Source organism: Entelurus aequoreus, linkage group LG20 (assembly GCF_033978785.1).
Source record: "Entelurus aequoreus isolate RoL-2023_Sb linkage group LG20, RoL_Eaeq_v1.1, whole genome shotgun sequence".
Classification (NCBI taxonomy): Eukaryota; Metazoa; Chordata; class Actinopteri; order Syngnathiformes; family Syngnathidae; genus Entelurus; species Entelurus aequoreus.
This window is the reverse complement of record NC_084750.1, coordinates 26,624,760-26,640,837: the sequence shown is the minus strand read 5'-3', so window position 1 is coordinate 26,640,837 and position 16,078 is coordinate 26,624,760. Positions and strand designations below refer to the sequence as shown.

General features: G+C 36.7%; 2 protein-coding genes across 2 annotated transcripts in view; both read left to right on the top strand.

Moving 5' to 3' along the window:
• The window catches only part of si:dkey-23o4.6 (retinol dehydrogenase 12), an 8,224-nt gene extending 5,884 nt beyond the window's left edge, over positions 1-2,340 (top strand). Inside the window, exons 6-7 of the mRNA XM_062029842.1 lie at positions 1,891-2,095; positions 2,161-2,340. Coding sequence (XP_061885826.1) covers positions 1,891-2,095; positions 2,161-2,266 — 311 coding nt within the window. The 3' untranslated portion in view covers positions 2,267-2,340. The remainder of the gene's footprint in view (positions 1-1,890; positions 2,096-2,160) is intronic.
• A 2,764-nt stretch (positions 2,341-5,104) lies between these two features.
• Positions 5,105-15,500, top strand: plekho1b (pleckstrin homology domain containing, family O member 1b). Its single transcript, XM_062029841.1, has 6 exons — positions 5,105-5,385; positions 9,357-9,503; positions 11,665-11,799; positions 12,713-12,817; positions 13,765-13,863; positions 13,969-15,500. Exons 1-6 carry the CDS (start codon positions 5,359-5,361, stop codon positions 14,587-14,589), a joined length of 1,134 nt encoding a protein of 377 aa, XP_061885825.1. The 5' UTR covers positions 5,105-5,358; the 3' UTR covers positions 14,590-15,500.
• Positions 15,501-16,078: the final 578 nt, after the last annotated feature.

Here is a 16,078-nt window from a genome sequence, read left to right as displayed (position 1 = left end):
AAAAATGACAGTTCCATTGTCAAAACTTTGTCATTACATTTTTGATTGTAATTTTTTATTAAATTATTTTTATTTTTTTATTTTACAGCAAAATGTATGGTGGGTTTTACTAGCACTGCACAAAAAATCAATTCACAGCCGAATCGCGATTCTTATTCACGATTCAGAATCCATTTTTAAAAAATCTATTTAAAAAAAAAAAGTTTAAAAATGTTTCTTTTGTTAGTATCAATTAAAAAAGAATGTGTTAAGCCATCTCCAAAGTTTCATTATGATTATTATATTAAATAATCCCTTTTGAGAATGGGTTTAAATTGAGAATTGATTCTGAATGGAATCGTTACAGCAGGAATCGGATTGATTCGTTAGGTGCCCAAAGATTCACACCTGCAGTTTTTACACCATATTACTGTAAATTGACAAACTTTTTTTTTAGTACCACAATGCTCATTTATCACAGGTAAATAAAATATAATGGTAGTAGTTTTTTGTATTTTAGTAATTTTACAGTAAAAGTCTGCCAACTGAGCTTTTACTGTAAAATCAACATTTTTTTTTTTCCACATCGAGGTCAAAACTTTTGTCCATACTTTTTCAAGGACCCAAGGGCCACTTTGGTAAAAAAAATGTATATGAAAAATACTAAAGGCAATACAATGTAGGTCAACGTATGCTAACATTTGAACAAAAACATCTACATCTTACCTATGTGCTGGAGCTCAGGGTTTCTTAACCATAGGGCCGGAGCCCATTGTTGGGCTAGAGGGCCACCAAAAAATATGTGTTTCTCAGCTCTGGTTCGTAAGGGCCGCAGCGGTACCCGGTTGTAATACACTTTTCCACCACTTGTGGCAGTAATGACAATATCAAACAAACAGAAGAAGTCTGGCACTAAAGTCAAAGAAAAGTTTGTTCGGGGCAAAAATTATGACTAAAGGGGGAAGCTGTCTTTTCATTTGCACTTTAATTTTATTGACAGTTTATTTCAGAAACATATTTATTATTAATTTAGTTTATTTATTTTAGCAGTACATATTTTTTGTCAGTCCCTCCTTATGCAAAGTATTTATTTTTCTAATCAGCCTGATCTAAGCCTAAGGTTTGTTTATTAAATAAATAATACTTTTGTGATTAACACATATGACAAGGTTGTAAATGCCATCCATCCATCCATCTTCTTCCGCTTATCCGAGGTCGGGTCGCGGGGGCAGCAGCTTAAGCAGGGAAGCCCAGACTTCCCTCTCCCCAGCCAAATGATTGAATAATATTAAAATCAAGAGTAACATTAATAATTCAGCGTTAATATTTGAGTGGGTGTCCCGGGGCCGTCTGTAGTGGAAAAGTTGGGTCCCCAGGGCAAAAAGGGTAGAATACTTGTGATAGGGAACAAAATAAACGACTTGCAGTGCATCCAGAAAGTATTCACGATGCTTCACAATTCCACATTATGTCACAGTCTTACTCCAAAATGGAATAGTCATTTGTGTCCTCAAAATTCTACACACAATACCCCATAATGACAATGTGTTTGAGAAATTCATGATTATTTTCATAATTGTATTTTATTCATGTTAACTGTGTCGCCTTGTCTAATGTAACCGCTTTAAAGATATTGCAATTTGTTGTTATTATTATTACTATACATAATATTGACCAATATTGTTTAGCACACTGGAAGACGTATATTACGAGAAATGTGTACAGTTTTTCATCATATATAATATCAAATACAGTAAGATGCAGAGGTTGTCGGCCTTTTTGGTTTTAGGGTCCAGTTGAATTTTTCCATAGTTTTTTTAATGTATTTTTCAAGTTTGGGATGTGTTTATTTTGTCTTCAGAACAAAACAAAAAAATTTTGTGACACTGAAAGTTGGTGTCTCTCTGCCAGGTTCCGGAGTGTCCTCGTTCTGCCTGCACCCGGGTGTGATCCGGACCGAGCTGGGCCGCCACGTGGAGGGCTGGTTCCCCATGTTGGGGGCCGTGCTGAGGCTGCCCTCGCTCCTGTTCATGAAGACGCCGTGGCAGGGCTGCCAGACCAGCTTGTACTGCGCCGTGACGCCGGGCCTGGAGGCCCAATCGGGGAGCTACTTCAGGTAGGAGAGGGGCGGGGCTTGTCACTGGTGCTAATGAATAAAGGAGCACCCGCCTGTTCTTGCAGTGACTGCACCCTGAAGGAAGCGGCGCCAGAGGGGCGGGACGATGAGGCGGCGGGCAGGCTGTGGCGAGAGAGCATGCGATTGGTCGAATTAAAAGAAACCTGCTGAACTTTGACCTCCACAGTGGCATCGTAACAATGTACGCAAACTGGAATAAAATGGAGAGAAAAAAACAACCTGTGTGAAATTTATCATTGCAAATATTCAAATAACCCTACATTCCTTTTTACTTGTCTATTATCATTTTTATGTTGTTAATTTGTTATTATTCATAACCAGCCCCCCCACCTTGTGAAAATCTCCCCAAACTTGTCCTATTTGTTTGTGCTGCACATGTTTTGTCTATTACAGTTTTTGTTAACGTATTATAGTTTTAATCTTAACATTTTTCAGTTTTTATGTTAACATTGGTTTAGTTTTTTATGTTATTAATGTTCTATAGTTTTTATGTTAACGTTTTTTAGTTTTTATGTTAACATTTGTTTACGTTTGTATTATTAATGTTCTACAGTTTTCATGTTAACGTTTTAATGTTATTAACATGTTTTAGTTTTTTTTTTTTTTTAAATTTAGTTTGTATGTTATTAAAGTTCTATAGTTTTTATGTTAACGTCGTATAGTTTTTATGTAAAATGTTTTATTTTTTTTTAGTTTTAGTGTTCTATAGTTTTTATGTTAACATTTTTTAGTTTTTGTTATTACCGTTTTATAGTTGTTATGTTATTAACCTTTTATAGTTTGATTGTTAATGTGTTATAGTTTTTATGTTAACGTCTTTTAGTTTTTATGTTATATTTTTTTAGATTTTATGTTAAAGTTTTTTAGTTTATATGTTAGTTTTATAGTTTTTATGTTCATTTTTATAGTTTTTAGTTAGCGTTTTATAGTTTTTATGTTAATTTTATTATTTTTTTATGTTCCAATACCATTCTATTAATTTTTTAGTTTTTAACGTTTTGCTATTGTTAAAGTTTTTTAGTTTTTATGGTAAGTTTTTTAGTTTTTATGTTATTTACGTTTTTCAGTTTTCACATTAACATTTGTTTACTTTTTATGTTATTAATGTTCTATAGTGGGCAGCACGGTGTCACAGGGGTTAGTGCATGTGCCTCACAATACGAAGGTCTTGAGTAGTCCTGAGTTCAATCCCGGGCTCGGGATCTTTCTGTGTGGAGTTTGCATGTTCTCCCTGTGACTGTGTGGGTTCCCTCCGGGTACTCCGGCTTCCTCCCACCTCCAAAGACATGCACCTGGGGATAGGTTGATTGGCAACACTAAATCGGCCCTAGTGTGTGAATGTTGTCTGTCTATCTGTGTTGGCCCTGCGATGAGGTGGCGACTTGTCCAGGGTGTACCCCGCCTTCCGCCCGAATGCAGCTGAGATAGGCTCCAGCACCCCCAGTGACTCCAAAAGGGACAAGCGGTAGAAAATGGATGGATGGTCTATAGTTTTTATGTTAAGGTTTTTTAGTTTTCATGTTATTTACGTTTTTCAGTTTTTATATTAACGTTTTTTTTAGTTTTTATGTTAATATTTTATAGTTTTTATGTTAGTAACATTTTATAGATTTTATGTTAACGTTTTATAGATTTATGTTAACCTATAGTTTTTGTTAACGTTTTTTAGTTTTTGTGTTATTAACGTTTTTATGTTAACGTTTTATAGATTTATGTTAACGTATAGTTTTTGTTAATGTTTTTTAGTTTTTATGTTATTAACATTTTATAATTTTTATGTTAACGTTTTTTAGTCATTAATGTTTTTGAAAGGGACAGGCAGTAGAAAAATGGATGGATGTTTCATAGTTTTTATCTTACCGTTTTATAGTTTTCATGTTATTGTTTTTAGTTTTTATGTTAACGTTTTATAGTTGATGTTAACGTTTATTTAGTTTTGTTAACTTTCTATAGTTTTTTATGCTTACATTTTATAGTTTTGATGTTATTAATGTTCATCGTTTTGATGTTATTAATGTTTATCGTTTTTATGTTATTAGCATTTATGTATTACATGTTTAATTTAAATTTTTAAAAAAATTAAATTAAAACTATATATATATATATATATATATACATACAGTATATATACACAGTGTATGTATATATATACACAGTATATATACACAGTGTATATATATATATACACAGTATATATACACAGTGTGTATATATATATATACACATATATATATACTCATCATACTCATCTGGACTGTGGAATCATTGGCACACTTGTTTGTATGTCAGAAACTGACATTTTGGTTTTGTGTTTTTATTATTTTTATGTTTTATTGTTTTGTTTTTAATGTATTGTATTCTGTTTTTATATGTTTAAATGGATCTTAAGGTCTGCAATAAAGATTGACGATGATATATATATATATATATATATATATATATATATATATATATATATATATATATATATATATATATATATATATATATATATATATATATATATATATATATAAATATATACACACACATTTAACTGATTTGGGTCGATTTTAACATGACTGGGGACGAGTTATGAATATTAACACATTAATAACTTAAGAAACATAAAACGTTAATAACATAATAATTATAATAGTTAGACCAAAAATGTTTGCGGCACAACCGAATGGGACAAGTTTGGAGAGATGTTGACAATGTTTGGGGGCCAGGTATGAATAACAACATTTGTTAGTTACATAAACATTCAAACGAATGGTGATGTTATTTTATTATTTGCAATTATAAGGGGGGCATCTTCACATACATAGGTAAAAACTTAAAACCTGGGATGGTCGGTGGGCTCAAAGGTCAAAAGTTGGTTACCATGGCAACACACCGGCACAGCAACACATACGATCATTCATGAGTGAATAATCGAAGACTTTGATTGACAGCTCCATCTACTCACGTTCTGGCCACAGGCCGCCAGCAGGGGTCGCTGCAGGACTGCCGAGGAGCCGCCGAGCCAGCGGGAGGACGAGGAAAGGGGAAAGGGGGTGACGATGACGGCGGGGAGGTTCGGGTAACCGGACACCGACTGTTGGAGCGGCTGCTGTCCGCTCACAAGACACCGAGTCCGGCTGCAGAGACGCAGAGGACTTGAAGGAAGTCTTCGACACTCTATGGCGGACTTCTGGCCGCTTTAAAGCCGCCTCACTGCGGACACCTCACCGACTAATTAGCGGACTACAGCCGCCGCGATGAAGAAGAACCACTTACTGACTCCGGTGAGTGTTCGGTTGGACCGGTACCGACAAAAAACTGTTTGGCAACAAGGAGGAAGAGAGAGAAAGAAAGTAGGAGAGAAAGAAGGCCGACGAACAAAAGGTTTAAAGGATTAGTTGGCAGCCTTTCTTTTGAAATTGATGTCCTGCAACCAGCTTCCGCTTTTCAAAATAAGGCAAGTTTAATAATAAAACCAACATGAAGCCAATTAAGTGATTTGTGAGTGAATCTTTTCAAATTAGAAAGATTATCAGAAGTGTCAGTTAATGAATCGTTGCCATTTTATTGAGGTATGAATCAGAAATAATTTCATACTTTCACTTTTTACGGTTTTTAATTCTTATTTAGTTATCGATATTATTACTAATCCATCCATCCATTTTCTACCACTTGTCCCTCTATTCTTACCATTTTATTTTCCAAATATTAGATATGATATATTAGGGCTGTCAAATGATTAATTATTTTGATCAGATTAATTACATTTTAGAATTTGGACGGAAATTATAATATCTTCATACTTTTTACTCAACATTTTAAACTATTCTTAGGTTCTTATTTTTTAATGATACCATCACTAATATTCATACCATTGTATCTTTTATTTAAAAATATATATGTTAGGGTTTTCAAATCATTACTTGTAATCAGATTAATCACATTTTGAAATTTGGATGGAAATTATTTAATATTTTAATATTTATTACTAAACATTTTCAACTAATCTCAGGTGCTTAATTTTTATGCATTCACTAATATCCTTACTATTTTATCTTTTAAATTATTAGATATTGTGTATATTAGGGCTGTCAAATGATGCATTCTTTTAACCAGATTAATCACATTTTAGAATTTGGACGGAAATTATTTTATATTTTCTACTAGACATTTTAAACTCTTAAGTTTTTTTATTTTTATATATTGATTGATATTATTACTAATATTTTTACCATTTAATCTCCCATTTTTTAAATATTAGATATTATATTAGAAATGTCAAATGATTACTTTTTAACCAGATTAATCACATTTTAGAATTTGGACAGAAGTATAGGTTCATCCTGATTACTGAACATTTTAATTTTATTGATATTATTACGATGTCTTACTATTTTATTTGTAAGATATTAGATATGTATTAGGCCTGTCAAATGATTAATTATTTAATCAGATTAATCACATTCTGGAATTATGACGGAACTTAAAAATCTAATTTTCTGTTACGCTTGGGTCGCATCTTAATGCGCTGGTCGTTTCCCCAAGATGCAGACGGACCACCGGAAGCAGGGTGCAGGTAGAAAAATGATTTATTTTCCATAAATCAGTCAGGCAGGAACCCAAAACAGAACAAGCGTGCAGCTAGCACGGGAAGCTATGGCAAGCTAAAGGAAAAGCTTAGTATGGAACAAGAAAGCAATAATCACAGCAATAAGGCAGGAATAAATATCTCTCTGATTAGTGCCCGGGAGAAGGCGAGCGTTCCGAACACTGAACAGAGGCAGGTGAAAATAATCAGCACCCGTGGCAACCAAGAAGTACAAAACCAGGGGTGCTGAAACTGAACTAAGGGAGTCTTAAACTAAAAGAAAACAGATAATCACATGTTCATACTTTTTACTGAACATTTTAAACTCTTCTTGGGTTCTTAATTTTTTATTTATGTATTGATATTATTACTAATATTGTTACTATTCTATCTTTAAAATTATAGATTCATATTAGGGATAAATCCCACGATTGTCTACGTTCGCTCTATAAATAAAAAAAATATTACTATCTCGTCAAAGCAGAAGTGCTGACTAACACACAGTTGTGAACAATATTTAAAGGGGAACTGCACTTTCTTTTTGGAGTTTTGCCTTTTTAAAGTTAAAGTACCACTGATAGTCACACACACACTAGGTGTCGTGAAATTACTCTCTGCATTTGACCCATCCCCTTGTTCCAGCCCCTGGGAGGTGAGGGGAGCAGTGAGCAGCAGCAGTGGCCGCGCTTTATAGTATTTGGTATGACTCAGATCCATCGCTTCAGTTTTGAAGCAAGAAATATTTCTGCACCTAATTTTTTCCGCACTGAATTTCTATACAATGCTTTTTTTACACTGGATTTTCACACACTGAATTTCAAAAAGCTGTATTTTAACAGACATTAAAAAAAATTACGCACACATTTTGCTCCCACATTTGTATTCAATAAAATTGTTTGCATAATTTTACGTTAAAAAAAATAAATAAATTCAGTTCGCAAAATTTAAATGCAAAAAATTCAATGTGAAAGAAAATTCAGTGCAAAATCATTTTGGGTGAAACTCAGGGTAAAAAAATCAGTGTATAAAAATTAAATTAAAAAAAATTTTGGTACAGAAAATTCAGTTTATAAAAATTAAAGACATTTAAGTGCAAAAATAATTTGGGGGCAAAATTAGTGTTTAAAAATTCCATCCATCCATCCATCCATTTTCTACCGCTTGTCCCTTTCAGTTTGTTAAAATACAGTTTTTCGAAATTCAGTGTGTAGAAATTCAGTGTAAGAAAACAGTGTATAAAAATACAGTGTGAAAAAAAATTAGTGCTGAAAAATTGACTGTAAATAATTCAGTTTTTCAAAATTCAAGTACAGAAAAATTCAGCATGAAAATATTCAGGGCGAAAAAATGCTGTGTAAAAAAACGGCTTCAAAAAAATTGGTGCAAAAAATTTAAGTGTAAAGAAATTCAGGGCAGAAAAATGCAGTGTAAAAAAATAAGCGCTGTTAAAAATTGTCTTGGAGGTGAGGGGAGCAGTGAGCAGCAGCGGTGCCCGCGCTCGGGATTGCAATCCTTATGAGACATGTCTTTCTTTTTTATGCATTCTAAATTGTAAATAAACGCTAGCAAAAGTCAGCTAACAATTGAGCCAATAAGAGTACACTTTTCCGCTTATAAAGCCCTCTGAAAAACACCAACAATACTCCGTTTTAACCAAGTATCAGAGATATTATTATAAGCGCTAATGTCAAGGAACTACTTTTAGCAGCACTAACTAGCATATGCTGCTATATTGACATATCGAGTTGCCGCATCGTCTCTTGAGTTGGTGAAAGTTGATTCTAGATTATAAATCATGCCTCTCACCTGGATAGTAGAAGGTTGTGGATTTCATATTTTTTTACCTAATATTTTAAACTCTTCTCAGGTTCTTAATTTATACTTATTTATTGATATTATTACTGATTTCCTTACTTTTTTTAATCTTTTAAAATATTAGCTATTTAGGGCTGTCAAATGATTAATTATTTAATCAGATTAATCACATTTTGTAATTTGTATGGAAATGATTTGATACTTTTTACTAAACGTTTGAAACTCTACAGGTTATTTATGTATTGAAATAATTACTAATATCCTTACTATTTTGTCTTTTTAAGTATTCTACAATCAGATTAATCACAGGTGATTACTTGATGCATAATTTAAATTATCTGAAGAAAGGACCCCAATATTTGTAAACAACTGCAATTGTATTATGAGAATGTCACCCAGGAAGGTTTTTAAACATTTTAATGGACTGCAAGTCATTTATTTGCACAAAACCTGCTCAGTTTTATCTCAAGTTCTTTCAGGATGTAGTTTGGAGTGAAATTTGCCATCAGTTGGAGTCTCCTCACTCATTTTTGTGCCGATGTGTGCATTGATCTGATCACCAAGTAAAAATAAAATGCATTGCATGATTACTCCAAGAGTGGTCATGACTAATGTGATTAATCACACGAGTTAACTTATTCATTTTGACTGTCAATGTTGTAGTTGTGGCCATTTTTCTCAATTTTCAGTGTCATCTTTTGTTATTAGCAGTGTTTATTTTTCAAAAACCGTTTTAAGCGTTTAGTGCTGCGACTCTCCTGTGTACAAAAAGTGCTAAATGAATAAAGTTCGATGAATTCTTATTATTCTTTAATGTCCGACACTGACTGGGTGTTGCATTTCTTCCGTCAGCGTCCACACGAGCCGGAGTGGCAGCCCGGCCAACCTGACAAGGTGGGCTGGGTCAGGCGCTTTTGCGGCAGAGGGATCTTCCGGGAGATCTGGAAGAACCGCTTCATGGTCCTGAAGGGAGATCAGCTGACGCTCTGCGAGAAGGAGGTAAGTCTGAAGGGCGTGGTCAGCAGCTTGGTCATAAGCAGCACTCTTAAAGGCACAGGAGCCGTTTATTGTGCACCATGTGACCCTGGTCTTCACAGTCCTACATGTAGACAGTTGCAGAGTCACATTACACCCCCCCGCACAGCTCAGGTTTCACCGCTCACTTCCTCCAGAACTTAGAACCTTCATGTGGTCCCGCGAGAATCTTTGTGGCACTTCACGATTTGTGAGATCGTGGATAAATGCCACGAGTGTCTTAAGTTTTTGAAACGTTCGCTCTATAAATAAAAACTATTACTATCTCGTCAAAGCAGAAGTGCTGACTAACACACAGTTGGGAACAATATTTTAAAAAGGAGTTTTGCCTATTTGCAATCCTTATGAGACATGTCTTTCTTTTTTATGCATTCTAAATCGTAAATAAACACTAGCAAAAGTCAGCTAACAATTGAGCCAATAAGAGTACACTATTCCGCTTATAAAGCTGTCAGGTTCAAACACTGATGACATCTATTAAACAAGACAAGAAACAAGGAATCAAACCGAGACAGAATTAAATTTGGCTCAATGAGGAGAAACGCGTAGACACTGTACCCTTGCACAGTGTCGCCACACGTTCTGACGAAAGATTGTACGTCTCCTCTTTTATTTGGACTTTCCCTGATTACATGGCAACAGCTGTTTCTAAGGGGACGGGGTCGTAAACAGGTGCTGCCTTTGGCCACAAAACAGTTCAAAGAAAAGGTTGTAAAAAAGTTTTTTAAAAAAAGGTCACCTGGAGGGGAGTCTGGTCCTGCTTCCTCTCCGCTTTGTAGTTCTCGGGTCGAGACAAAATCTGTGGATTACGATACATCAAAGAAACAGAACACCTTCATGTTGCTTCCCATCCTACACAGTGGAGTTTTACAAGCCTTCTTGGTAGGATCACAGACAGCTTTTGTCTTCTCGCCGGGAACTCATGGCAACACAGTTTTGTGATAACTTAGATACAATTATTCTGACAAAGCCCTCTAAAAAAACACCAATAATGCTGCATTTTAACCAAGTATCAGTGATATTATTATAAGCGCTATTGTTGAGGAACTACTTTTAGCAGCGCTAACTAGCCTATGCTGCTATATTGACATATCGAGCTGCCGCATCGTCTCCGAGTTGGTGAAAGTTAGTTCTAGATTATAAATCATGCCTCTCACCTGGATAGTAGAAGGTTGTGGACATAAACCGACAAGTTGGTCAACTTTGACATCCAACTTAGATGGCGAGAAAGACACATTTTTTTAACCTTTTGTGAGGATTATGATACATTCTTCATGTCAATGGGAAGATATTAACATCCCTTTAGTCTTTATCCCAGTGAGAGCAGACATTGTACTGTAAGTGATTGTTTTATTATGTTTGTTGTCTCTCATTAGTAGTGTTGTTGTTGAAGGGATAAGTGAAAGTTGTGATGGGTCTGTGAAATTAGTACGTCGCCCTATGCTTAAAATGATCAAAATATGTAAATATTACATTTTATTATAAATGTTACTACATTACATATATACTTACAGTGCATATATAAAACCTTGATGTTGGTTATTTAGAGCACTTTATAGGCGGACTAGAACGACTCCTATTGGCTCCATAGTTAGCTGACTTTTGCTAACATTTATTTACGACTTAGAATGCATCAGAAAATAAAAACATATGTGTTCTTGTCTCGCATAAGAATTGTGAATGATGGGCAAAATATGCCCCCCAAAAAGTGCAGTTCCCCTTCAAAAGAAATATGTGTTTCGGGTAAATTAAAATTGTCTTATATCTTTGAGTTCAGCTCATGAAATGACGGAAGCAAAATCAAAAATGTTTGATTATACAATTGGCAACTCTTGATTTCCATTTTATCCATAAAATACATTTTTATGTGATAATTTGTAATTAAATAGAGGCATAAGGTTTTAATTGAACACTTATAAAAAAATAAGAGCTGAAACTCTTAATAATATTTCATGAGCTTCCTGTTGTATACTTTGTTTACACTAGCTGTACTCACAGAGCGCATATAAGAATATTATATAAAAGGAAGTGTGTCGGTTTAAAGTTGGTTAATAATTGATCAAATGTGTGTGTGTGTTCACATAATACTTTTTCACAATCATAATTTTAACCTTGAACCCTATAGGGAAAGGAAGTGGCTGATGAGGTTTTGGAGCTGAGTGACTACGAGCGCTGTGAGGAGATGAAGAACAACAAAAGTCGCAGTAAAAAGAACCACAGCAAGTTCCGACTTCAACGCTGCTGCTCGCCAGGGAACACGGTACACACACACATATTATTGTATTTCTTACATTCTTGAGACCTCCAAAAAATGCCTAAGACCACCCTTTCTAGATATATAAAGATTTGTAATTAATATATACATACTATGACAATATAAAATAAGCTGGTTGTGAAAAATGAGTTGGAATTTCACAAGACAAACTTAGAATTTTGGCAGTATTATAATAAAAAAGTCGTAATTTTACTCAACGCAAGTCAAAATTTAACAAGAAAAACGGAACATTTGTGCATTATAATAAAAGTTGGAATTTTACTCAAACAGTCGCAGTTTTACAAGAAAAGCTTAAAATGTTGGCATTTTTATGAAAAGAGTCGTAACTTTACTCGACAAGTCACAATTTTAGAAGAAAACTTTAAAATTTTGGCAATATTATAATAATCATCGGAATTTCACTTGGCAAAATTATGACAAAAGTCATACTTTTACTGTTAATGGCTACTATAGTCTTAGTACCATAATGTATTTGTTCATCCTATCATCACATCTGGGACGCGGGCTGTCTTACGTCAGCACCGGAAGTCGTAAAATCAGCTGTTCACCTGGCGGGTTTTTCCGGGGATGAATAGGGAAGTCCTTCTTTAGCTGCTGTCTTGTTTTATCATATATTGCTGCCTTTGCACCTCTCTATGCACATTAAATCAACCAAATTCCTGACTTTGGAGCAATGTTCACGGACTCTAGTATTTGGCTCTCTATTAGATGCAATGGTTTTCCATATTGAGACCATGATTTGGTCCTAACTTATTCACCGATCCTCATATGGAAGGTACACACACACACACACGCGCGCACAAACACACACACACACACACACACACACACACACACACACACACACACACACACACACACAGGTATGAGTGTCTCAGTGTGTGTGTGTGTGTTGCAGGTTTCTAACGTGATCTTCCTGGCAGTGAGTCCTGAAGACAAAGAGTCATGGATTAACGTTCTTAATGTCGCCATCACTCGAGCCAAGAACCGAGTCCTTGATGAGGTACACACACACACACACACAACCTAATATTTAGACATGTTTGTGAATGGACAAACTAATAATTATATATGTGTTTGTGAACTGACAAACTAATATTGAGATATGCTTGTGAATGGACAAACTAATATTTAGATATTTTTGGAAATAGGGAGGCTGAAAGCCGACTGTATGTAAAGTACCTAATATGTATGTATATAATTAATCATTAATATAATGATATTCGGAGTATGTGAAAGTTGGACTCCTACATTGTTTACTTCCTCGACAACCTTCTTAAAGTTTTGTACTCAGAAATATCAAGCAGCTAAAATGTGCCAAACATGGATACGTGTGGAGCGAGCGTTTTGCATTTTTCCCATCATGCATGGCAGTGGATTTAAATGGGTGTCATTTTGAATGATGTGCTGTGCTTGAACATGTCTTATTATATGCACAAAGTTCAGTGAGCAGGTTGTGTTATGTGTGACCATGAGTTTGCGGCATGAGTGGCAAAGGTTATTTGGCTTGGTTCCTATGAGTAAATGCTGTATTAATTTTAAATGTAAAATCTATGCTCATTGTTCTGATATACTCATTATGTCCACATGATGGCAACAAAATTGCAGAAATTAGGAAGTCCGCTAGTTTAAATGTAGCTATAGACTCACCGCAGGCCAGAGTCCTTATCAAGCTTGTTATATACCGCGGGCCGATCTGAAGACGCGGGTTGGGTGCACTTTGCTTGCAGGCTGTAGTTTGGACACCCCTGCATTAATCTGTCCCTCCATCTAAACACCACTGGTCAAGACAGACAGACGCACCACAGAGCCAGGGTTCTATTCAGGTTTCTTCCCTAGAGTTTTTCCTTGCCTCCGTCACCAAGTGCTTGCTCGTTTGTGGTTGAGTAGGTTATCCGTCAGGCCTGGGGAGTATGTTTTCTCAGCTGCTAATCAACTCGTGCGTTGCAGGTCACGGTAGAAGACGCTCACCTCTGTCACCTGACTCGAGACAGAGCCAGGATTTCTCACAACCGGCGTCTGCCGAGCAGAGGTCACCTGCTTGCCGTGGTCAGTCTCAAATTCCTGTCTTGTCTTTCATCTCCAGCTTTCAAAAGTGTCTGTCGCAGGATTCGACACCTTTGACCAAAGCCGGTCTTGTCTCCTGTCTTTTAGGCCTCGTCTTCAGACGGTATGATGACTCTGGATCTGATTCAGGAAGAGGACATTTCGGCACCGCCTGACAACCGCGACGGCTGTCGGGTCCACGTGGTTGAATCTCAGTCGCCCCCGGACTGTCGCAGGTCCGGAACCGATGGTGCCTTCTTCATCAGGACTGCCGAAACCTCTGGGAAGTCACAGAGTCTTCCTCGCGAGGGGGCAGTGGCTTGGGAGCAAATGGGTGCCAGCTGGACATCCGGGTCGGCAAAAGCCTTAAGGACAGCAAACAAGAACCGCTGCGCCTCCATGGACGAGATCCTGGGCCATTCGGAGAAGAACCGGACTACGTTTACACCTCGCACAGGTGCCTCGACTCCCATCAGCCACTTGCAGGAGCTTATCGGCCTCAAATTGGTACGGACAGAGCAGCTCCTGGAGGCCACGCGGGACCGACCCGAAGGGGAAGACGGGAATGTGGCGGAGGACATGAGACCAAAAGCGGAGAGACTACTAAAGGAGGCGGTGGAGGCCCTGGATCAGGCTCACAAGGTGCTGGAGGAGGTGAAGGAGCTCAGGGAACTGTACGGCCAATTGGACACTACTAGCACCGACCAGAGTCCAAGACCCAGAACCTGAAAAAGCAGCTTTTAAAAACTGAACCAGCCGCTTTCTTTGGACAAAATTACTCGGGTCCTAGCGGGTCAGCAGCTGGTCCGAACGCAATCAGCTTACCATGTTTGGTGTGGACATGGTCACCGGACTTGATCTCCTGTCAACCATAGTGCTGAGGTCATTAGAAGGTGCAATATTAGACTTGTGCTAATTAATGCTACTAAACCTGTGAACAAGCTAAACTTAGTGGTAACAGAGGTGGGAAGAGTAACCAAAAGTAACTTTACTGAAGAGTAATATGACTCAAGTAAAAGGTAACTGTAAGAAACTTCTGGTTAATTTAGTTGCTATTTAATGGTACTTGCACTACCTACTACAGCAGGGGTGTCCAAAGTGTGGCCCGGGGGCCATTTGCGATGCGCAACTTCTTTTATCACATTCTAAAGACAAAATAAAAGCATTGAGGTTACAACATTACACCGAAAAACTAAAATATGTACATTTGGGAGAAATTGTGTGTGAATGCAGTAATGTGCAAGCCACTGAAAGGCTCAAGCTGAACTTGAACGCTAACGTTAGCATGCTAACAGCATGCGTCAAGTACCAAGTCGTGACTAGGAAGCGTACACATGTAAAATTTGGTAAAAAAGTTAGCATGCTGACACTTAGCATGTATAAAGTACCAAGTTATGTTACTCTGAGGTGATCGGCTATAAGATTGGCTACAAAAATGTGCATTCTACAATGCTCTTGTTAACTTGCTAACAGTTCGCATGTGTCAAGTACCAAGTCAAATGACTGAGGTGTGCGGCAGCACAAGTAGCTTCAAGGGTTAGCATGGCAATGTTAGCATTCTAGCATGCTAACATTAGCTTGCCAACAGTTAGCCTGTATCAAGTACCAAGTTATATGGGTTTGAGGTGTTCACCTGTAAAATTGGCTACACAAGTCAGAATGCTAAAATGCTATTGTTCGCATGCTAACAGTTCACATGTGTCAAGTACCAATTCAGATAACTGACACGTTCGGCAGCAAAATTGGCCAAAAAAAAGTTAGCATGGTAATATTAGCATTCTAGCATGCTAACGTTTGCGTGCTAACAATTAGCATGTATCAGGTACCAAGTTGGGTCTGAGGTGTTCACCTGTAAAATTGGCTACAAAAATTAACATGCTAAAAGTTAGCATGTGTCAAGTAGCAAGTCAAATGACTGAGGTGTTTGGTTGCGAAATTGGCTAAAAAAGTTAGCATGTTAATGTTAACATTCTAGCATGCATCAAGCACCAAGTTATGTTACTCTGATGTGTTGGCTGCAAAATTGGCTATTCAAGTTACCAGGCTAGAACACAATTGTTAGCATGCTAACAGTTCACATGTCTCAAGTACCAAGACAGATGATTGAGATGTTCGGCAGCAAAATTGGCAAAAAAAAAGTTAGCATTCGAGCATGCTAACATTAGCTTGTTCGGCTGTAAAATTGGCTACACAAGTTAGAATACTAACAGTTCGCATC